Here is a 25,193-nt window from a genome sequence, read left to right as displayed (position 1 = left end):
GATTTGCTAAAAGTTTGGGTTTTGTTTCCGCAACGGTTAAAAGATATGATAAAGAAATTAGCAGCTGAATCAAATGAACTTCATTTCCAGAAAGTGTAGGCCTCTGCATCCTGTCATAGAGCAGCAATGCTGCACAGCTTCAAAGAGCCTTCTCTTGGGACATATTATCAAGTTAAAATAAGAGTTATTGCAGGCCCAAAAAAGCACGTGTGTGGTTTTGTTTCAGTTGGACACAACTTTGAACTTGTTTGGTGTAAAAAAGCAACTCTCTAATGTGTGTGTGTGTGTGTGTGTGTGTGTGTGTGTGTGTGTGTGTGTGTGTGTGTGTGTGTGTGTGTGTGTGTGTTTTTTTGTTTTCCTGTTGGGGTTTCACATTCCCATGCCCCCACAAGTAAATAGCCCTAAGCTTTTTACCAGGAAGTTCCAAAACCAATCGATTGGATCTGGTGCCAAGAGCCACATTTGGGAAGACATAGCTGTGTTTCTGTCTGTTGTAATTCTAAATTCTGAGCACAGTAAATGTACTGAGGATAAGATGTGAAAACTTGCTGTTGGTTTTCTTCTCAAGTTTTCTTCTCAAGTCTTTACACAGGTACAGCCAGACTTTTGGGTTGATCCCACATGACCTACCTAGATGTTTAAGTTAGGGCCTCTGTAAATGTCGGCTTCTCATTCAAATCATTTATTAAAGAAAAAATACCAAACATTCACATTTCAGCTTCTCCAGTGTGATGTTTTTCTACTTTTTATGTTTTACATCATTAAAAAAACAAATATGTTTGGCTTTTGGACAGTTGGTCAAATTAAACAAAACATTTGAAGATAAGTATGAGAAATATGAAAAGACTTTGGCAATTAGACCCCATCATGATGTCAAATATTCCAGGAGGGCGATTAAGATGTAGTAGATGGGGGAGCCCCCCCCCCTTTGGAGCCAGTGGTAGTAATAGTGGTGATATGAGATGAAGAGGAAACTGAGGATGTGGATGTAAAGAGGAGTGGGCCTTTAGTAAGCTCGTCCTGAACTCTGATTGGCTATCTAGGAGAAGGAACGCCAATAATCAGCTGATTGGAGGAAGCGGTGAGATTGGGATAGAGAGAGAGAATTGATTTAAACAGATAAAGCATAAAGAAAGTCTTCCTGATTGAACTTACACTGAGCTTCATTAAGTTAACCTTGAGACTTTTACATAATTACAGTATGCGCTTATCGTACGATATGTGGATATGACCTTCTTTTTGCTGACCTCTATATTGCCCATTGTGTTTACATGCATGTTTGTTGGCCTACGAATTTCAGAATAAACAGCGGGTTTTCTTGGCCAACATAGAGTGCTCCAGGAATGAGTCTTGAAGTCCGTAAATGAATAAGCATTTTTGTACTCCCCATTCCTTCATCTCAAAGTGAATGGGTTTTTGGTTAGATGCCTGAAATAAGGTCTGTCGTCAACACAAGCTTAAGAGACTTTCACTTTTCGTTCTATGGCATTAAACATCGGTAAATACCCCACTGTGAATTTTTTAGCTTTTAGGTGACTTTAAAAAGGCAGCTGCTAACAGGTGGCTAAATGAGACTACAGAATATCATCATGCCAAACATGGCTTTACTGGTGGTGGTGGTGGCGGCAACAACATGCAAGTATGTTGTAGTTGGTTTATAGCCTAATGTCAGCTTTTTACTTCTGGCAGTTGCATTTATGCTTGAAAAATAATGAATGTGGTGTTTACTTGTGAAGATTATTTCACTGAACAAAACGGGATTATTTTCTGCAATAACTCAAAATCCAATGAAAAAAAATCCCATAGGCTTTTTGGCAAGAGAAGCAGTGCGATGCTACTTGGGGCTACTCTTATAAAGGTACTGTAACTTTATATATACTTTCTTGTATATATTAACCGGTGTAAATTACTTATTAAAGCCTCAGTTTGTAAAAATGTTGAGTAACAGTGACATCAGCAAGCAAATTCTAGATTGCAGCTCTCACTCGCACTCACCCCTCCCGTTGGGTAAGTGACAGTGGCCTCGTAGGACAAAAAGCCTTGCGCAGACAGAGATGGTATCATCCACGAGTTTATCAAGTTTTTCAGGAGTAGGCCTATCTAGTGATGAGAATATTTATTTAGGAATCTAAATCATGTTACGATATTGTAGTGACCCTGCAATAAATGTTCTGTTATAATGTCAATGTTCTGTGAATTAATAGCATGTTTGAGATTGAATGAGTATAGGTAGGGGGGCGGGGTGCGAGTGTGACGGGGATGAGAGCTGTGTGAGTGCGGGTGCTGGTGTGTGTATGAGTGAGTTGGAGGAGAGAGCAGGAGTGCACAGTTGGAGTTACAGCTAAGTTCTTGTTTGTTGGTTGTTTTGGGTGGTTTGCCGAATAACTGCGTCATCCTTTCCACACGTCCTGGCAGGCGCTACAATATGTTATAGCTTACCAGTGAGATATTGGTTATCTGTGAGATATAACGTTATGTTAGGAGTGTTTTATCTCTAATTGTTTTGGTAACACGAGCAAACATTAGCACAGTAATGTATAAACACATTTATGTGATAGTCACGGCACAGTGCAGCAAATATAGGTTGGTACGATTATAATATATGCATTTCCAGAGTGTTCTTCAACAGGAGTTCTTTCCACCTGTAATGAGCAACGCCGATATTCACTCGCATTTTGTCCCGTCCTCGCTTATCTGATCTTTTTCTTTTATTTGGTGGCATGGTTTCCCTCTTACCGGGCAAAACATTTGTGTGGTCCTCCATTTAAAGTGCGACAGAATCATAAAAGTACAAAGCATGTTCACGCAGAAGTGCTCCGGATTCATCTTCACCTTAACCGTCTCCAGTGACGGCAAGTTCTAGGTAAACGCGAAAGGCGAAGCGCGTATATCCCTTTCGGCCACTGAATTCAAATACGGCGACGCAAGAAGGCAACCTCCAGCATACCGCGCCCTGCCTGTGTAAATATAGAGAAATCATTCTAAGCCTACGAGAAAGCTTCCATTTGTATGTGAATTGCATTACACTTTAGTAAATATATATTTATGAAAGCAATAGTTGATATTTGCTAATAAACGACCACGTAAATTACACATTGTAACTTTAACAAAATATGTTCCTGTTTTTCATATTCCAGTTCCAGTGCCACATTCTCATTATATCAGTGGCATAAAATGGTCTCAAAATGATAATAATAGCGTATCACAGACTTAGTTTGTAAAGTGTACAGTTTTCCACGCTGTTATTCTGTTGCTCTTTGAACAATGACTGAGGCCAGAAGAACTGCAGAGATTCAACAGACAAAATTTGAGTCAGGTCGGAGTGCTTCTCGACTGTTCAGCGATTGGGTCAGCGCCATGAGTAACAGAAAAATAAATGATTTTAAGAAAATAATTATACAATTTATGTTTATTTATCTATAATAACTCACAGATATTATACAGCCTTAGTAGGCTTGCATGATAAGTTGTAGTTTTAAGTCTACTTTGCTGATCACAATAACAATTTAGTCACCTAAATTAACTTTTTGTACTGATTTTAAAAAAAAAAAAAAAAAAAAAACAACTCCTGAAAAACTTTTAAAATTGTGTCAACTACACACACATAAACACACTAGTGTGTTAGGTCAATACCAAATTTTGATAAACAATATTATATCGACCTACATTCAGACAAACATTTTTACAAGGATAAGGATGATTGCGGACATTAATTTTAGATAAGTAATTAGTTTGGAGCTTTTCATAGGGTGCCATGTATTTATTTCAGTTGTTTCCACTTCTCTTTCCACTGTCCTGCCTCAACTGTTTGTCCTCTTCACTTTCCTCCTTGCCCTGTCTTCAGGTTGCTATGGTGAACAGCAGGGTGGAGGCACCCGCGGTGGCAGTGATGGGCGGTGGCGGAGGGACAGCGGGCAGGCTATGTGCAGGATGTGGAGGTCGAATCGCAGACCGCTTCCTGCTCTTCTCCATGGAGCGGTACTGGCACACACGGTGCCTCAAGTGCTCCTGCTGCCATGCTCAGCTGGGCGAATACAGCAGCACCTGCTACAGCAAAGGAGGCATGATCCTCTGCAAGAACGACTACATCAGGTGAGCCCTGCTGATCTTTGCAGTGAGCCATAAAAATGTCAGAAAACAGTTACATTACTTATTATATTTTAATAGGGTGACTATTAATCTGTAACTTAATGCATTTTAAAAGTAACATTCCCAAAACTGACAGCATCACATGTCTAAACTAAGTTTACCAGTGATTTGAATTAGTTTTCTTAAGTTCTAAAGTCAAAAAAGGGATACATGCATAAGAAATGGCGGCAGTAGCTCAGTCCATAGGGACTTGACTTGAGAACCGGAGGGTCGCTTGTTCAAGTCCCTGTATGGGCTGAGTATGGTGCCTCTACTGGAAGCTGGAGAGATGCCAGTTCGCCTCCTGAGCACTGCTGAGGTGCCCTTGAACAAGGCACTGAACCGCCTTAATGCATATACAGGACCTGTTTGTGCTTGTGTGTGTATTTTTGGGCCTGTGTGTATAAGACAAAAGAGTGAAAAAAAATTAATTTCCCCTACTAACTACAAAAAATCATGCTACTAGTAATTCTTCACAATTGGTTATTCTCAAACACATCACTGACAAAGAGTTCAGTAGGCTTTAGACTCCTGCGTTTAATAGACAGCTCACCTACAATATTGGTTTTGTGTAGACACATACCCTACGCCATAGCATAGTTTATTTTTGTCAGCTGAAACCATTTCTCTCAGTGGAAATTAAGCTTTTTTAAATGTTTATTTCGTTGATAGGAATTAATAAATTGTAAAGACAATAAAGCCTTCACTAAATAGCATTTTAAATCTTGTCTGTGGTTTACCCTGGCTTCATATGAGTAAAGTCTACTAGCTGCTAGGCTAATATATGTTATGTGATATATCATAGGCTTATGCTGATAATGTTAGCATTTTGTATTTGTGAGGAAAACATGTCTAGCAAAAGACAATTCAACCAAAAAGGTGTAGGCTGAAGTCTCCGCTTATTGCACCCACCCTTTGTCGGTGAACAGTTTTGTACTGTTCTCTGTAGTTTTATACAATGAGAATGAAGAAATGAGCAAAACACAATATATTATATATATCCTTAAGTCCCAAACAAATATCCATATACACACTGGCGTTCATAACTTGGTTTTTTATTTGTTAATCATCTTAATTCATCAAGTTTTGGACACATTTTCATTTCCTATTCAAAGCTACTCCACCCATTAACTCATTTGACTGTTACACATCTTTGTTTTGCATTTGTTCTAAATATGTGTTTTTATAAACATACAAGTTCCTTTGACATGCTGACACTTAAGCAATATCACACGAGAGGGAGTGATGTTGTACTGTATATCGTCACGGCTGTGGCCTCGTGCCAAAGACAATTATAGGTCGGTGTATATAGTCCATAGTGTTAGTTTGCGTCAATGTAGCGAGTGTGACAGTTGGTTAATTAACAGTTGTATTTATATTTATAACACCTGTGAGCAGAGTGATGTTACTGTTACATGTCCCAGTGATGTTGTACTCTATATCAGCACTCATTGAATGCCTCTCGTCCAATCAAATTACTCGTTCCAAACTAACTGTTGTATAATCTCTAATTTGGAACAACTTCTGGGTACAGTCTGGCAGCATCTTATTTTTTACTTAATACATTAATTGTGCAGTTTTAAAGTCCACCAAATCTCTAAGATTGAGAGCATGTGAGTTTATAAATAATTTGTTAGTTGCCTCATGATAATCAGCTCTGTCTATGATTCTTATAGTGTTCTTCTGTAGCAAAAAAAATGGATTTGTGATTGTTTTGTATGTGCTTCCCCAGACCTCCACACAGTAGGTAATATATGAATGATATGATGAAATTGGATTGAGGATGTATTTTGTTTTGTAGTTTTTGTGTTTTACACTTCAACAGACTTTTACAAATTTGACTTTACGGGGTTTATATGTGGTTTCCAGCATAATTTGTGGTCTTTTACAACTCCCAAAAATGAATGAATGAATAATGCAACTTACATAGAACACTTACATTTCATCAAAAAAGTTTTAACATTTAGCTGAGGTAGAATAGTTTTAGGACCTGCTCTCATTGTCTTCTTTTATTTTCAGTAGTGTAAGATTCGAATATTGCTCCCATTGTTACAGGCTTCTCTTCCACCAAAAAGCCCAAAGTATAAACAAACTGAAAAGTTCACTAAATGAATACCAACATATAAGAAATACACTGTTTGATGCTAGCATGGTTAGCTGGTTACATTTGTTGCATGCAACGCAGTTTGCTTACGTCTATCAAATGTTGATTAAATGATGCCTTGCAGCTTTACCAAGCCTTGAGAGTCAAATGTGACGCTGATAAACAGGAGAGGGCTGCTCGAAGAGACCTACATGTAAGGGAATAGAACGCTACAGTGAGAGCAAAATGGACACCACATTGCAGGATATATGAATGCAGCCAATCAGAATTCTGGAAAAATGCTGTTCTTCAAAAACAAAGAACCCTGTTAAGCCTTTCCGCATTTACGGTCTTACCACATCAAAACCTCTCTGCAGAAAGTAATGATCCTGTTTGTGATCATTAAACCTATTCATACTGTACGCATTCTGTACCTCGTTTATTCATGGTCTAAATTTAGTATGCAAACACATATTTTGCCTCATTAGTGAAGCTGAGTAACATATTTTGTCTGTGACAGAGATAAACAGAGCAGGGAGGGAGGGAACCAACATTGAGGGAATTATTCCGAAATGAAAGCAAATGTTAAAGGTCAGGTTAAAAATGATATAGTAAACATGGTAATGGTAAACGTATATGTGTGTGTGAGCTTGTGCCTGTGCATTTAGTGTCTGTGTGGCAGATTGGTGTAAGACAGATGGAGATTTTGTGGGTGCCCACATGTCCGGGGCAAATGCCAGGCTGGATGTTGAAAGCTGCAGCTCAAGGCCTGCTAAAGACGACCTGAGACACAGCAGACTTTGTATATCAGGCCAGTAATAATACAGTGGCTTTCAAGACCTCTCTCATGAAATAAATAAAGTTTTTAGTGTACACTCAGATTACACCACAATCTGCAATAAGATACACTTTATAGTCATGAGAGGTCCGCTGTATATGGAGGAAATTCCACATTTAGTTCACAAGTAAAATGGGTCAGCTGATGTTTATTCAGGTGCACATTAAAATGCCCCTGATTAATATTCATGTGGTATGACAGTGGCGTTAATCCAAATTAGAAGTTGGATGTGGATAGGTTCCTGGTGTAATTGGGACTAGCTCCAGGTTGAGCTTATTTAAACTCATTGATACCAAACATGTCTATAGTAAATTGCAAAAATCTCTGAAGGAATTCTTAGCAATCTCAAAAACTTATGTTATGTCCCGTTGTCCACAGGATGTGGCTGTGACATGTTTGGTCTCCATCATTGCTGCCAGAGACAATCAGCTGCCAGTTTAGTCAGTGTACCAGTGTCCAACTGATGCTCCAATCCACTATCTTCACCTCTTATGTCCACAGGATGCGTTTAAGAAGTGGTCAACCAGTCTGGTCCTCAGCAGACACATTTTCAGAGTTGTTCGTGGACTTTTTGTGTTTAACAAGCATTAAATACACATTTACAGCTTATTTTGATCACTGAAGGCTGAGACACATGCAGCATCTTTTACCTCCTGGAAAACGCAAGGTCTGACACTGGGTGCTACTTTTGTGCTAACTTTCAAGGGGAGGAGGCTGGTTGGGCCTGACGTTGCTAAGCCACCATAATCTACGTACCAATAATCCCTAGTTTGTAGCTGATCTTCCTCCAGGCATTGTTTTTATGCCTCTGTGCCAGCGATAGCTGTGGCCTGAGGCATTATGTTTTTGGGTTGTCCGTCCATGCGACCAAGAAATTTAAAGAATGGCAGAATGGAACAAATTGGTAATTTAGTGAAAAGTATTCTCCCTCCACACGGGATGTAGGCCCCCATAGTGGCTGCACAAATCACTGCCATCTACAACGCTGCCTCTGTTTAAAGGTACAATATTACAACCTCCTCCACCATCACCTCGTTTGTTGTGTGAAACTTGACTCTGCCCTCTAGTGTCATCTATCATAAAGGATGCATGGAAGTAAGAGGGCAACGACTCTTTGCTTCTCCACTGCCTCCTAGTTTCACTTTTACCCAATGTTGGCAGTAGGAGGATGCTTAGCTCACCTCCCAGCCCTCCCATTTACTGCTGAGGGCTGACGCAGACCCTCAGTTGTGCTGTGAACAGAGCCAAGTGTGTGTCCGCGTGACTGTAGCTGTCCACAGACCTTCAATGCAGAAAGTATGCCCGGGCCCTACTACTTTAATCCGACACATAACAGCGGCGATGGCTTAATGAAAAAGGAAATAAATATGAGAAAGAGAACTTGGAACAGCAGCTGAAAAGAAGGGAGGAGGGAAATGCCTCAGCATCCAGACCTCTGACATAGTGACAGAGTTCCCAGGGAGAGTCTGTTCAGAGAAGCTCAGACAAGGAATATACAGGTATATAGTAGTGAAATGAATATTCTAGTCAAATTAGATCTTTAGCATTAGTTAATGTTACAGTTTCAAACTGTAATTAATCATCATTAACTGTTACTTATGCAGATTGATTATTTACCTCAGAAATCATGACACGCTGCTCTCCCTTACATTACCAAAACAAAGAGCCACTTTTAATAAGAAGAAGTATCGTATCAGTGGTGATATCAATGTTGGCACCTCTGGCCCTAGGTATCACATCAAAACCAAACTTTGTGGTATTGTCAACCCCTATTGTTCAAGAGGTTTTTACCAGGAGCTGAGATATCCCCAGAGGTCTCCTCCTCTCCAAAACAAATAGACCCGGTGATTTATATTGATAATAATACTGTATTAAGCAGTTCATTGCTAAGGGGGTGCTAACTACAGTGGTCAATGCAAAAATGGGAATGGCCCTATCTAGCGCGAGTGTTGTTGTTTTTTTGTCTGTCCATCCTGGACTACTGAAGGAACATGGTGGCGCAACATGATGGTCTCTGTAGATGAGAACCTGCTCCCTATGTAAAACAGTTCATCCCAAGATAACAAAAACACAATGATTCTTATTTTCAAGTGACTTTACACTGAAGAAAACATAGTTGTATTTTATCCCATCTCTGCCAGTATGTTCCCCTAAATTCTACACACCAGACCTTTTATACTGTTGAGCATTCAGTTCTGTAGCAGCTATTCAAATAAAAAGCTCATAAATGTGTAATAAAAGGCTTCATAGGTCTCTTAGATGATGAAAACACAGTACACATTTACATTTTGTTTGGTTAACAAATGATGCAGCATGTGTTGCTGATGTTATCAGACTGCTCACTGGCCCTGTGGATCTGTCAGGTCCAATCAAATCATGCCTGAGACCCATAGCAAAGTTAGTGGGATCAGACCCTGAGCTGAGGTGGACGAGAAAGTGCTGCCCCAAGGCCTGGTTCATGTTGGGTCCTCAGATTCTTGCCCTTCATGCCAGTAATGCAGGAGAAGATGTAACTGAGCCCTGAGAGGAGTGTGTGTGTGGGTGTGTGTGTTGGAGTGGGGGGTGGGGGTGGGGTTAATTAAGGAGAACAGGAATCCTCTCAGGCGTACTCATTAAATGACTGTTTGGATTAAGATAAAAAATTCATTACTCTGTGCAGTCATTGAAAGAGAGAGACAGAGAGCACCCAAACCGGTCAAGTAAGTGTCACAAGGCATCGGTTTCACAAGAGCTTGTAATGATGACAGAGGTTTCCTATTAAAACTTGAACCTGCTGCAGTTCAGGCGCTGACGTGCTTCCAGCCTCTGATAGATAAGGACTGACTGCTGCTGTGTGGCTGCATTCTTCTTCTGTGCGGGTTTTATTTGCACCAGCATTAATGTGCTCTTTTGTTCGAAGCTGTTGTTTAAAGCTGCAGGAATGTTTTTGCATTTTTCCAAATGTCCATATAGTGTAGATACATGACCAAAGTTTAATTGGTTTATTTCTGTCAGACGTAATGAAATCTAGATAACCCTGTAAAAAATGCACATGACCTCAAAGTGCCTCATCGGGATTAACCAGTTTTGACATAACACTGGAAACACTAAGTCACAGTTTACACCGTAAGAACTATAGAAGCTGCGATATCTGTGGTGTCCTGATTCCCACATTGTTGCCCTGTGAAAAATACTCTTCCAGTCAGGTTGTGTGTGTGTGTGTCAGTTTGTTTTGTGTCAGAAAGTCATGCTGCTTACCTGAGGGGTTGAGAGGAAAAGATGTAGAAATGTCAAAGGGAAGTTACATTCCAGCCTTATATCTGCCAAAAATGCTCCTTAAATTGGCTGTGTGGGAGCAATTTGGATATCTACAAAAGGACCAGGAAGTGGCTGTAGAAGATGAACATCCAATTGCAAAGTGTGCTGTCAAAAGTTACTGCAAAGGGGTCAAACACTTCAAATATGTTCCAACATCTTATAACAGCTTGAAGATAATCATCCAGCCCTGTATGCCCAGTCAAGGTAAACCTAGAAGTACCACCTTGTGATTGAATGCCTCGTCAAACCACCCAAGTCTCAGTTACAGTTTACATCATGTCTTGCATGTCAAGCATGGATGCTTCACACACTTCTTCAATCCATTAACACAGGAGATCTTTACAATCAGCTCAGTTTCAAGGTGGACATCTAAAACACCAATTAAGTATCTGACCAAATATCTCCCCTTCTGATCCTTAAGGCCAGAAAAGTGTTTTTGCAGAACATAATTATTTCACAGTGACCTTGACCTTTAACCAACAAATCAATTAATTCATGACTCAAAGTTGCCATTAGTGCCAAATTTAAAAAAATTCCCTCAATGTGTTCTTGAGAAAATACGTTAATGAGAATGAAACCGATGCAAGGTCACAGTGACCTTTGACCATCAAATTCTTGTCGGTTCATCACCAAGTGGATGTTTGTGCAAAAATTGAAGAAATTCCTTCAAGGCATTCTTGAGATATTGTGTTCATGAGAATGGAATGGACGGACAGATGGACACAAGGAGGGACGGACAACCCGAAAACGTAACACCTCTGGGCACACCTATGGGAGGAATAAAAAAAATGGAAAAAAAAAGCGCCTTAACATATGTAGTTAGCTGCACCAACGCAGTTTTGTCTTTTCTAACATAACTTATATCTTTATGGCTTAGTCCCATTTAATCAATATAAATTATTTTTAAGTAGCCAAACATTACACTATAAAAACTAACTGGATATAGCTAATAATGATAATAAATGTAAGAAATTATTATTATAATCATTTCTATAATAACAAATTTCCTAATTCAAAATTGTGAGAACCGTGCTGTTCCCTCTGACAGTTATCCTAATATCAGAATTTCACATTGTGGCATACCTAGTGCCACACCACAACAAATCACAAATCCACGTGGCTGCAGTTGCTATGGCAACACATGAACCATGGCTTACAGCAGTGAAGGTACCAGACAAATCCCAAAGCCGTAAATTCTGATTAGCTTTTACAACACTCAGAAACAAAAAAGGCCTCGTCACGTTCAACTCAACAGGAAACCAATAAGAAGTTAGTTTCTGCTGAAGGCTGAATATTAATAGACCTGAGAAACTAGTCCAGCTTTTTGTCACCAGCTCTGTCTTTTACTTGTGTGTATTTGAGCCCAGAGAGTGTGCGTTGTAATGTGTTGTAACTGAAAACAGCATTGCGTTAGAACAACACAAAGGTCTGTGTTGGTGTTGGCGTGTTGTTTAAGGTACTGCTGTGACAACGAAATATCCAGGGAAACTGGTTTGAGCAATGGATCCACGGGTTTGAAAGCTTATCAGATTCCAAACACATGCTGCACAGCTGTTTATAATTCAATAAGACAGAACTGTGACAAGAAAAGGTACGATGGTGGCAGTCACACAGCTGTAGAAGGAGCACATCTACAGGGTCACAGAAACTGTAGCACAACACTTGAGCCCAAATGCACAATAAATTACAAGCAACACAGCAGAGACAACAAACTGTAAATGACATACCTACCTGTGATCTGAACTGAAGTGATTTCACCAAAGTGCAGTTGAGTCAGTTCTGTTCCAGGAAGTATGAAGAAAGTTCTGTCTGTGTGTCACCACTGATGCTCTGAGGTTCGATCAGATTGACATTGAGAGTGATATCACTGTCCAGTTTGTCCTGTCGGTGAGGACCTGCAGGACACCATTCAGCTTATGTGCATTGGGGCTTAACTTAATGTCCAGTAGGCTGCTTGATCATGTCCGCCACAGGAGAAAAGTAGCTGCAGGCAGGTTGATTTGGGGCTGAATTAGCATCAACATCCATCTACTTACGCCTGATACTAAAGTCAAGTCAAGTTTATTTAGAGCACATTTAAAGACCAAAGTACTTCACAAAGACATTGAGTAAAACACAGGAATGATTAAAATAAAAACACAGGATAAAGGTAAATTATAATTATATTAAAATTATAATAAAACCATGGAATGTATTGATAAAATGTAACAAACAGCATTTGTCAAACAACAGAATAAATAAAAAGCAACACATTCTTATTCTGACCTTGTCACATATCGGCATTTGGTCATGGACTTTCCATGTTGACATATGACGTGCAAGGTACCCTGGGTGCATTAACTGTTGACATTCTGGGATGCCGTGTCAACTTTAGCCTGTCATATGCATTGTGTATTTTCAAATTACACTTCTGGCCCCCCGGGTGAAAGTCAGTGGTTGCTGTACGGATCTACCACCCCTCCCAGCCACCCTACTCAGACTTTTGCCCCCTTCACATACACTGTTGTCCTGCTGCTGCTGCAAAATGCCTCACTGCTTTAACACCCCAGCCGTGGCACAAAACCGGGTTGCAACTGGAACATGCTGCAGCTGTACCTGGTGAAATCCAGGAGCAAGACTGCCACTAAAAACCATTGTGCCAAACCAAAAAAAAACAAAACATTGTGGCTTTGTGCCAAGGCAGATAATTCAATTAAGAGAACTGATCAGCCAGTGGCGTATTTCACAGCCATATGTCTAGTTTTAATTTGAACCCCTTGTTACAAGAACTGAGCATCCAGGGTGAGCTGCATAATTAGTTATTACAGCAAGTAATGCTTTAGGTGCCTTTGATGACAAGCTGTGGACCATTGAGCTCAAAAGAATGCTGTTTGCATCAAGTGTCGTAAATTTATATTATATATATATATATTTAATTTTGCTTGAGATCTAAATATCATACCATCTTCCTCTGCTACCTCTCTGATCACTAACATTATATTGTATACATACTGTATACATGAATTAACCCAATGAATTAATGCCAGAGAAGCAGTTAAATTCTTTTACCTACTAAAGTAGGTAAAGAAATTTAAAGGTATTAGTGTCTACGCCACATAAAGCTCCAACACATATTCTCTTTCTGTTTTTAAACCCTCAGAGTGCCTCTGTATTCTGTTCTTTTAGTCAGTCAGGGACAACACCAGCTCAATTAATCTCCTGTAACCAAACCTCTGTCTAATCAAGCCTCACAAGGGTCTGGAAAAAATGCAGTTTGGTGAGCTCTTGTTCACTCAAGTCATTTTACAGCACATAGGCGTTTCTAGCCCATTTTTGGGGCTGCTGAAGCAACCCTAAATTCAATCCTAGCACCCCTAAAATTTGAGAGATGATTATGATTTTTTTTTATTTTTTTTTTACTGTATGTCCTTTTTTAACAAGCTAGAAAAGTGTCAAAACCATACAGTACTTGGTTGCAACTTAATATTTTAACAACAAAAATACAGCAGCAGCCCCCCCTCCCCCCTCTCAAAAATGGTTTGATCCACCCCATCCCTCCCACCTTTCCCCTCTGAGCGCTGTATCTGCACAGAGCAATACGCTGCCTTCCAGAGTGGGTGGTATGCGTATAAGTGGTGTACATACCTGGCTTAAACCATGATATGTGGCACATTTCTTAACTTCTACCACTCAATACCAACACATTATTATCATTACCAGTCCTCATTTTTAATTTAATCGTAGGTCACTGTTTATGTTGTTAGGTAGGAGTTAGCTGACGTTTCTTCTAGCTAGGAAACGTTACAGGTGGTCAGTACGACTGTCCTCTGTTTGAATTGGAATGAGAGAAGTTAGCTGTTGTGTCATGTGCATGTGTTAATATTAAAGCCAAGGTGCTACTGACTAGCTAACTGACTGGATGCCCATTAACATTATAACTCCTATTGTGTCTATTTATTATTATTTTGTAGATTTCAAGCACTTCTCTTTTTTTAAGTATATTTTTATTTATGTATTTGTATTATATAATCAGTCAATCAATCAATTTTATTTATAAAGCCCAATATCACAAATCACAATTTGCCTCACAGGGCTTTACAGCATACGACATCCCTCTGTCCTTAAGACCCTCACAGCGGATAAGGAAAAACTCCCCAAAAAAAACCCTTTAACGGGGGAAAAAAACGGTATAATACAGACAAGAAGGAAGAAGGCAGAGACAAACATTGAGAAAGTCAGTTACTGTTAATGTTACATGTTGTGTATTGCATTTCAAATAAAAGTCCAAAAAATAAGTCCAAGGTCCATTTTTGGTATTTTTGGGAATCACTGTAGGGGGCTGGTTTACTACAGAAACATACATACTGTTTATGTGTATGTTGAGGAGCTGCTGTATCAAAATGAGTTGTCTTCCCCCAGAAATTAGGGTTACGATATGTGTCTTTTATGATTCCAATCCATTCCTCTTTTGCTGTGGCTCAGCATTTAAATAACCTTTATCAGATTTGATGGTTTAGTCACAGACTTTCCCAAAAAGTGTTGTGCTTTTCTTTCACAAATGTGGGAATGAAATTGAGTTAAAATGTACAAAACAGTAAAATTTATCTTGCCTGGCTGGGCAGCTCTCTGGGTGCTCAGCACCCCTAAACCTCTGATCCTAGAATCGCCCCTGTTACAGCATAAAGGTCTTTTCAAATGGGGAGCCACCATGAGGTCTCACTGTGCTCCTCATCTGAATAGACAGGCAGACGAGCAGTCCATGAGTGAATTCTGTGCCCTCTGTGTGATAACCATGGCAGCAATACCATATATGCCTCATCACAGGTCAATGTATTGATACATTGCAGCATTCCTTATTGTTGATGCCAACAACAGACTGTTATTCTTGATGGCTAAAGTTAGCTAAATTGGCACAGTCATGACTATATAGCCAAGTAGAAGTTAAAACTATATGTAACATTTCCTGATACATCTTGTCTTGTGCCGATGCACTGCCATGCAAAAACCATGTCCAGGATCAGGTATGTCCAGATAACTTTTTTTAGACAACAGTTCAACCGTACATTTCAACTCTTACAACGAGGATCAAATCTCTCATCCACTGATTTGCACTGTGCATCACAGGAAAAAACTTCAGGTCAGGACAAATCAACTCTGGCAGCAGTGGGTGAGAGGAGCATGACTCCAACAGTTTCACTGGATTGCGCACACTTGCTGCTTCGCCTTTCAGATTGCCTGTGCCGTCCTACCTTCCCCCTCCTCTTTTATTTATAAATGAACTGGGGGACTGGGCACTTTAGTGATGCAACACCTAAAATATGCACTTCTCAAAAAAATGAAGGGAACCCTTACATCACACATCAGATCTCAATGAATGAATTATTCAAGCTGAAAATCTTTACTGATGTACGTTGTGTAATTAGTTGAGAACAAAATGACTGTAACTTTGGTCAATGGAAACCAAAATCATCAACCCACTGAAGGCAAAAAATCACAAAAAATCACAATCAAAATCAAAGTAAAAAAATTTAAGTCACAGGCCGATACAAATTGTGGGAATTTTATCACAGCCACTCATAATGTGTTTCAGTAGTTTGTATGGACCCCGCATGCCTGTATGCACTCTCAACAACGTCTGGGCATGCTCCTGATGAGTCAGCGAATGGTGTCCTTGGGGATATCCTCCCAGACCTGGATTAGGACATCAGTGAGCTCCTGGACAGTTTGTGGCAGCATTTGGCGGTGTCAAATGCACTAATACATAACATCCCATAGATGCTCAATTGGATTTAGGTCAGGGGAATGAGAGGGCCAGTCAATGGCACCAGTGCCTTCGTCATCCAGGAACTGCCTACACACTGGCCACATGAGGCCAGACGTTGTCCTGCACCAGGAGGAACCCAGGGCCCACTGCACCAGCATAAGGTCTGAGGACTGCTCAGAGGATTTCATCCGTCACATATCGTTACATATTGTTGTAACACGGAGGTCTATGCGACCCTCCAAGGATATGCCTCCCCAGACCATCACTGACCTACCTTCAAACCAGTCATGCTGGATGATGTTACAGGCAGCATAATGTTCGCCACGGTGTCTCCAGACTCTTTCACACCTGTCGCATGTGCTCAATTTGAACCTGCTCTCATCTGTGAAGAGAACAGACTACCAATGGCGGACCTGCCAAGAAACATGCACACCAGTAGCCTGCTGGAGGACATTTTGCAGGGCTCTGGCAGTGCTCCCCCTCTTCCTCCTCACACAAATGAGCAGATACCGGTCCTGCAGCTGGGATGATGCCCTTCTAAGGCCCTGTCCAGCTCTCCTAGTGAAACAGCCGGTCTCCTGGTATCTCCTCCATGCTCTGGAGACTGTGCTGGGAGACACAGCAAACCTGCTTGTGACCGCACTTCTGGATGTGCCATCGTAGAGGAGCTGGACTACCTGTGCAACGTGACTGGGCTGGGGGTACTGTCTCATGCTACCAGTAGTAACAAGGACACTAGCAGATAACAAAACTAGAGAAGAATCAGTCAGGAATGATAAGGAGAAAACAACTCTCTGTGGCCACCACATGTAAAAACCATTCCCTTTTTGGGAGTTGTCTTGCTTTTGCCTCTGCATTGCACCTATTGTCACTTTCTTTTGCACAATTTACTGAGTCTTGGCTCACCCTCAGACAAAGAGGCCTCGGGACTTGATTTCAAGTAGGGATGCACTGAATATTCGGTAACCGAATATGTTCGGCCGAATATTGCAAAAAAACACACATTCGGTATAAACTAAAAATAATTTTGAGCAAGCAAAATAGGCTTAAATCATTCAGCACGCTGTGTGAGCAGCCTACAGATTTCAACCACCAGCAGAAACGAAAGGCGAATCCCATCGGTTGTGGGTTGAACGGGGGTCACAGATACAGACAGTAATGTATTCCTGTTAAATACGGCGGCCATCGGCTTACTGGGCGACAGAGAAGTCGGTTCCAATAATGTTCTCTTCTTGGCGTCATGACTGCCCAGAAGTACCTGAACAGCCGAGCCAGCTGAACACAGGTATGTGACGTGTCAGAGGAGAAACGAGCCTTTCAAATTTCTGTCTTTGTGGCAGTAATGGCTCACAAACCTCACCGCACTTTAGGGACTGTTCTTTACTTATGAAGGGGAGGAGGGTGGCTGGTTGATTTTTATTTCATTTATTTATTTTATTTTCATCCCCCCTATGTTCATCACTCATTGATGCTGTTTTTGAAGTATGAATAAGTCAATAAGTAATTTATTCCATTGAAATATCAGTGATGTATTATAGAAAAGTGATTTATCTTTTTATAAATGACAAAAGGCACATCTACATCATTTTCACTGTGGTATCGTGATACTACTCAGAACCATGATATTTTCATTGGTATCGCACAGTGGGTCCCAATTTTGGTACCGTGACAACACTAATCTGGAGGGGGTTCATCTGCAAAAACTAATGAAAAACTAAACAATGATATTCGGTATTCGGTACTCGGTTTTCGGCCAAGCATTTAATAATATTCGGCTTCGGCTTCGGCCACAAATTTTCATTTCGGTTCATCCCTAATTTCAAGGCTAGGTCTAGACCACAACTGTGGCGATATAACCAAATTTCCTGTACAATAAAGGAGTGTGAATAAACATGGTTAAGTTGATCAGCTCTTTAGTGTTTGTTTGCTCATAGAAAACAAAAGAAAATTCCCATACATAATATTCACCTCTGCAATGGCTTTTGATTATTTTATCATGCCATTTGTCATGGTACACTAATACATACACATATGCTTAAAAATGCGAATGAAGAGGAATCTTCATTTGTTTTCTCTGGGTGTTTTTATGGTCATGTGGATCTTTCAAATCAGTTAGAGGAGTGCTTATGGTTTGCATGGTCTACATTTTTCTCACACATTGTGGGAGTCATGCTCCTCTGGTCTTGGTCTTGACTCGGTCCCATCCTGCCATGGTCGTGGTCTTGACTCAGTGTCAACCCTTTAAAGTTTTGGTCTTGTCTCCATCTGATACACTTTGGTCTTGGTCATGACTTGGTCTTGATTTATGTGGTCCTGGCTACAACACTGTTCTCTAGGCTTGAAAGATGGCTTTAAAAAGCTTGTAGTTAGTTTGCTCCTTCACAAAGAACAGCAGATTATGTTTGACTTCCTGTCACTTACAATTAATCAGATTCCAGTGGTTACACAGTTTCCTCCCAGTCCTTTGGAGTTTCAGGATCTGAGTGTGATGGCCACAGACGTCATAACACAAAATAAATTAGATCGTTGTGAAATGATACATTATTCTACAAAAACTTAATGCAGATTAGTCACATTTTGTGAGTTCCATTGGACAACAAAGTGCTGATGTATCTGCTGTTGCAGTGGTGTTAAAATAGTTGAGGTGACAGACTTGTTATATGGTTCATTTGCAGGCTGTTTGGACACAGTGGGGCCTGTAGTGCTTGTGGACAGTCTATACCTGCCAGTGAGATGGTGATGCGAGCACAAGGCAACGTGTACCACCTCAAGGTGAGTGTGATTAAGTAACCAAATCACTCAAACATTTACATTACCATATTCTCCAGGCTGTCATTGCTGAGCTTATCTTGACAACTTAATGATATAATACTGTCTTTTTCCTCTTAGTGTTTTACCTGTGCGACCTGTAGGAACCGCCTGGTGCCTGGCGATCGCTTTCACTACATCAATGGGACGATCTTCTGTGAACACGACCGGCCGGGAGGTGGTCTGCTCAGTGGACATCCAACTCCACTGCAGGCCAACAGCATGATGTCTGACCAGAAGGTGAGAGGCCCTGCAATGCTAGTAAGCATTTCTTTATCCACCTTTTAAAAGGAGTAAAAAAACAAAAAAAGTAACTTATGGCCACAGGTCAAAAAAAAACCCTTGTAGAACTCATGGTGTGATGTGCACATTCTAACACAGGGACCTAAAAGGAGTCATCAACTATTCATCAGTATCAGGAATGGAAGAACTGATGATATTTTCAATACACAGAAATAAAATGTTACAAATTAGAAATACTGTCATTAACAAAGGAGTTAATCAGTGAGGTAAATAGAATCATAAGGACTTGTATAAAGTAATGCGTACTTATCTTGGCACTTTAATCCTCAAGATTTACAATACATAGGGTCTAATTCAATTGTATATAAAACAATTCATTAAGCATGGTTAGGTAAGGTTAGTTAAAGATTAGGCTATGTGATCTGTGTTTGAATTAATTTGAACAAATGACATGTTAGTCCTTATTTGTTGTAAACTGTATTTTTGCATAAATGACAGCCCGTTTTCAAGACAATCTCAGCAATGCCAATTACCTATTTAAAAAAAAGAATAAAACAATTCTTGCCCAAGTGAACAGTCTGATTCACTTTCTTGACCACCAGAAATGGTGGAAATCTCATTATAACATACTGTCTTTCAGAATTTATAGAACTGTGGTTATATACATAACCCTTTCTTGGCAATGCAGTCTGAAAAGAAATCAGTAGCACACAACCATCAGTGGTTGGGTTGGAATTTTTGGCTTGTCAAATATCAACTTTTCATCCTTAAATAGCATAAAATTTCATTAAACTACATTAAATCTGCAAACGAAAATTCAAATTAATGTGCATCTCCATCAACTACTGTGATGTAAACATTCTGAATGGGGCGCAGAGAGATAAAGAGCTGGTGGCATAATTCTCCAGTCAGGAGATGGCACAATGAGATAATGTAAAGAAAGGAGCTCCAGTCAAATCTCAGGTTTTTTAATGCACAAATTGAAAAAAAACAACAACATAAAAACAGGTGAACGGAAACGCACTTAAGGCTGATTTTTAGTTGTACACCGTGTAAACATTTATACTTGTGCAGTGGTGTGTCTGTTATACCTGACATTATTAGCATATGGCATTTCCATTGCATAAGTTAGCCTAACAGTTAGCAGACATTTCCTCTACTTAAATGAGGCCAGGAACAACAGCAACATTTTAAAGAGGTAAAGTTAGAAATTTTGGCTCCATTATAACTCATTAACTTCACTGACAAAACAGTTTCTCTTATACTAGACACATTTTCTCCATGTATACAACATGCTAACATTATTAGCATAAACTAATGGCATTTTACATTGCATAAATTAGCCGAGTGGCTAGCAGACTTTACCTCTAGCAATGATATGAAGCCAGGATAAATCACACACAAGACTTCAAAAGCTACTTTAGAAGAGCTTTATCGTCTTGCCAATTTATATTTTCATGTCTGTGAGGGGAATAAAGTAAAAATAAAGCATTGTTTCCACTTAGGGAAATGGTTTCAACTCTGTCGCCGCAATATGTAGTTATAATTTTGGTGAGGTGCAAGTCAGGCTACAGCAGATACAGGAAGGTACACATCTACGTAGAGCTTATGGCAAAGGTACGGCGTAAATTCAATGCAATGCTGTACAGCTGTGTTACCAGTAACATGAACAGCTTCTTTTCTCCACTGCTTTCAGGTCTGCTGAGGACGAAGATAAAAAAAACCAAATGTGTGCCTTCTCCCCCACCTTACTCCTCTGTCTCTCCTTCACCGAGCCCCCTCCCTCCTCCCCTCCCTCTACCTGTAAATCCTGCCATTGGTTGACCACCCTTCACCCTGATGAACTGTCACTCTACAGTCTGGATGTAGCCACTCCTGCTACTCCTTTAGATTTTAACATCCCAACAGACATTGGTCTCTCTTAGTAGACTGAGAGGAGTGAAATCTGGACAAGTGCAGTCCCCCATTGGAGGGCTGAGGATGCCGAGGATGGCTGGAACTTATTTATACAGTAGACTGAAGTCTATTGTGAACTGTGGCAATGTGACTAATAAGAAGTGGCATGGCTAGTGGGGGACAAATAGAAGACTACCGTGGAATACATTACCTTTATCCAGCTAACCAGTGGACATTTATTACTAAGGGAAGACTGGCAGCAGTGCAGTTTCTGCAAGCGCTAAAACACATTCAAAATCACACAGACCACAAACATATTTTGACCTTTTTTTGTTTTGTGTTTTGGTTTAAGGAAAAAAATGTATGTTTCTTTTGAGTCATGAATTCTACTGCTGAGTGTGTCCTCCCAGACAGAGAGACAGGTGAAAAAGAAAACATCTATATTGATACTTAAACTGTTTCTCTGTGTAATTCTCTTTCAGTTTTCAACAAACATGTTAGTGTTGGCTTTTTTTTTTTTTTTCCCACTTTTCATCACTTGGGGAAGTGATAGTCACCCTCTGGTGGTAGTGTTCCCACCTCAGATAGAGGTAGCTTGAGTTTTCCAAATATGTTTGGAAAAAAAAAATGATATCTCAGTAATAAAGGACCATACCATAGTTTTCTGCCTGTTACAGCCCATAAGCCACAAGTTGTGTACACCATAAATTCTCAAATAGTAGCCGGGGCCTTTATTTTAGACTATTTTACTTTAGACTTTAGGCCTGCTACAATAACTACTTATGTGGGATGATTTATCGTCCCAAAAATAAAAATAAAAAAACAATAGTAAGAGCATTTTGAGACAATTTTATGTCACTGATGTGATGATAATATAATAAAATTATAATAACATAATAATTCAACCGCGCCCTTTCAAAGAGCAATGAACTTTTATTTCTTAAAGGGCCAGTGTGTAATATTTGGCATGGTTTATTGTCAATCTGAATCTGAATCTGAATATTCTACCCATTAATATGTTTATATAAGTGTATGATCGCTATAAAATAAAATTCGTTTGGTTTTCGTAGCCTTATAATTATGCTTTTATTTATATATATATATATATATATATAGCAAGGGCCTTGCTTTAGAGAGGTCGCCATCTTGCGCCGCCATGTATGTACGGCAGACCGAGCGGACAATCCAGCCAGCCAGAGAATACGTTTCGCGTGTATAAATAAACCAACAAAGACAGCGGAAGGAAGGAAGAAGGAGGAGGAAACAGCAGAGTGTTAGTAGTTCGTCGATAGAGAGTAGTGAAAAGTTTTTTAAGTTATAAAGTTTGTGAATGGACCACACTTATCACGCAACAGGAGAGAATGAACCCGAACCGTCATCTGCCAGAAAAAGGAGACGCAACTTCACTCCTTGTGATGCACTCTCTGCGGCGCTTTTCCTCCTCAAACAGGTATGGCTCTGGGTCTGCGTCCGCTACAAGAAACTATTCATAATCGCGTTCAAAGTCGTCCATTGCAGCTACTATAGTCCGGAGATATTGCTAGGCTAAATAAACAGCTGAGCTCTGTTTACCAGCTACGCTGTCAGTCAGTGTGCGGGCTGGAGATTGGTGGAGCAGAGAGGGAGGGGGTGCCCACTCAGTATGGTAAACGAGTATGTGTGTATGGAGTGTGTCTGTTATGCTAGAAGAGTCAGAGTTTGGGACGGAGTCTTTTACCTCCTGGAGTGTTATCAGAGTTTTTGGAGTGCTCAAATAAACTGGCCTTTTTCCTGAACGCTCCTCTGGTCTCCTGCTCGTGAGGGATTCATTACAATATCGCAACATGGTTTAGATTTCTAAATAAATATTCACCTCGTCGCTAGATAGACCTACTCCTGAAAAACTTGTGCGCAAGGCTTTTTGTCCCTATGAGGCCGCCGTCATTTACCCGACGGGAGGGGTGAGCGAGTGAGCCCTGCAATCTAGAATTTGACCACTGATGTCACTGTTTTCAACCCATTTTGCACACTGGCCCTTTAAGAATATTCAGACACTAAATATGAAACATGTTTTTTAAAAACACCGTTAACACCTGCTGATATAAGACAGTATCTACAGGAGAAAACATAACTTCAAAATAAAAGCTCTGTTCAGGAAATTCACTGTACTTCAAAATAAAGTTGTTTTTGGTTTTTTGGTTTTTTTCACAAACTTGACATGTTCTCAAGTCCATTGCGGTCCATTCATTATGGACCAGCGACCCACTTTTGGACCCACCAGTTGGGAACCACTGTTCTAGATGATACTAAGGGCATCCAGGGGAATGTCATGAGTACTTTGTCTACATTTTCTGTTGCACAACTGAGAACACTACAATAGATTAAGCTCATTTGGTTATAAAAAAGAAAAATGTTTTTGAGTCCACAAAATCAGGTTCCCATTCAGTGTCTGTGGAACAGCTCCAGACTTTATACTCATGACATCACAAGTTTGAGACTTCTTCTGTTGTACTGTAGCTCATATTCACAAATATTGATTGAACTTTCCTAGGCTATGGAAATTGCATATTGGAATTCTAAATTTAGATGGTGTTCTGGTGCATGACACCCACATTCATATTAAGGTTTACTTCGCCACAAACAAACTCTGGACCTCAATTTTTCTCCATCTTACAGTTTGGTTCTATTTCTAATGAGCATGACAGCCTCAAGGAGCTGCTAGCCTGGCGGCAGATATACTCTTAGTCCTGTTAGTTAATGGGCTGTAACAGGCAAAACCAGCAGTAGCAATGCCACTTAGAGTTGATTTAAGCAAGCCTTTATTGCTTCTGAATATCTGATGAAGAAACGGAACAACATTTTTACAGCAGGCTTTCTAACAGTGGGGTTTCTTCCTTGTTTTCATTGTTTTATATTTCTCCAAAGGCCTGTGATGCCAATAACGAAGCTTTTCTGGATTTACAGTCATTTCTACACAGTCAGTGGAGATATACATAGTGATTCTTGACTTTGTTAGAAAAACGGTATTACAGAGCCCAGAAGATCAACAGTCCCCATCCACATGAATTTCTTTTCTTTACACTTCATGTTGTACCCTCTGTCACTCAGCTGTTGACGGTAGTTCCAGACATTATAAGTACTTTGGGGGTATATAAGTGTTTGTAAGTGTGTTTGGAAAGATTATTATTAATAATACTCTGCAAGAGATTTAGCTGCAGTGACGTATAATGTACATTCTAATTGTTATTGCAGCAAGGATCAAGTTTTTACAGTTTCACCTGATCTGTTCATAGTTCATGAATAAGTGGGGGAAGATTGGATTGGATATATTCAAAGTGCACTAATATCCTGTTATGTTGTGTGCTACAATGTATGAATCATGTTTTCTGTGTTGCAAGTTGTGTTTTTCAGTTTCAGTCAAGAGCATTAATGCTCTAAGCTGTGTATGGAAACAGATAATTCCTCAGAAGAACTTATAGTAGTAATGATTTAGCCATTCAGCTGACACGTGAGGAGTGTGTTGAGAATAATCTGGCTAAAGCTACACTTAGAGTGCAGCAATGAGTTACAGGTAGCCAATGCAGACTGAGGAGTAAGTAAGAAATGCTTGTGGTTCTCAGACAAACATGGCTGATTACCCACAGGAATGGGATTTCAAAGGCCTGAGCCGAAGCCATTACAGAAGCAATTAAAGTGGGATGCGCTGGAGGCCTGCATGGGCTTTAGCTGCACTCCAGTGTTGCAGCCTAATGAGGCCTAATCTGGTGAGCTGGTCTAATTAAAAGGGAGGGAGCTTTTTCCTGTGGGCACCATGCAGCCAGCAGTTTGTGCTCTCCGTAGCTGTCTGAGGGGAAAAAGCAAGTCAGTAAATGCATTGTTTTCATCCATGAGAAGTTCGGTATTCCTCCATTCTCTGTCCGTTCAAATTAAAACATTTAACTTGACATTTTTAACATGTTTTCTGGTCTCTGATCTTTCCAAGGTCTCTGCTCTGGTTTGTCATGATTGCTTTTTGGCATGAAATGTGCGTTTAAATTAGCCCTTTTTATATGGACATTTGGCATGGAAACTACGAGATCATCTCTTCCATGCTAATTTTAGGATCACTCCTTTTCCATATTGTTTGTGTGGCTTTCTGCAGAGCTGAATTAAAGGCTGATGTGAAGCAGGCAGGACGG

At 40.1% G+C, this 25,193-nt stretch overlaps 1 protein-coding gene across 1 annotated transcript in view; it reads left to right on the top strand.

Annotated features, from left to right (window-relative positions):
* The window catches only part of lmo4a (LIM domain only 4a), a 37,410-nt gene extending 12,451 nt beyond the window's left edge, over positions 1–24,959 (top strand). The window contains exons 2-5 of the mRNA XM_049604409.1: positions 3,845–4,092; positions 18,765–18,861; positions 18,979–19,137; positions 20,837–24,959. Coding sequence (XP_049460366.1) covers positions 3,851–4,092; positions 18,765–18,861; positions 18,979–19,137; positions 20,837–20,845 — 507 coding nt within the window. The 5' untranslated portion in view covers positions 3,845–3,850 and the 3' untranslated portion in view covers positions 20,846–24,959. The remainder of the gene's footprint in view (positions 1–3,844; positions 4,093–18,764; positions 18,862–18,978; positions 19,138–20,836) is intronic.
* Positions 24,960–25,193: the final 234 nt, after the last annotated feature.

This window comes from Epinephelus fuscoguttatus, linkage group LG18, assembly GCF_011397635.1.
Source record: "Epinephelus fuscoguttatus linkage group LG18, E.fuscoguttatus.final_Chr_v1".
Classification (NCBI taxonomy): domain Eukaryota; kingdom Metazoa; phylum Chordata; class Actinopteri; order Perciformes; family Serranidae; genus Epinephelus; species Epinephelus fuscoguttatus.
Note: the sequence above shows the minus strand (reverse complement) of the source record. Positions and strands in the feature narration are given on the sequence as shown.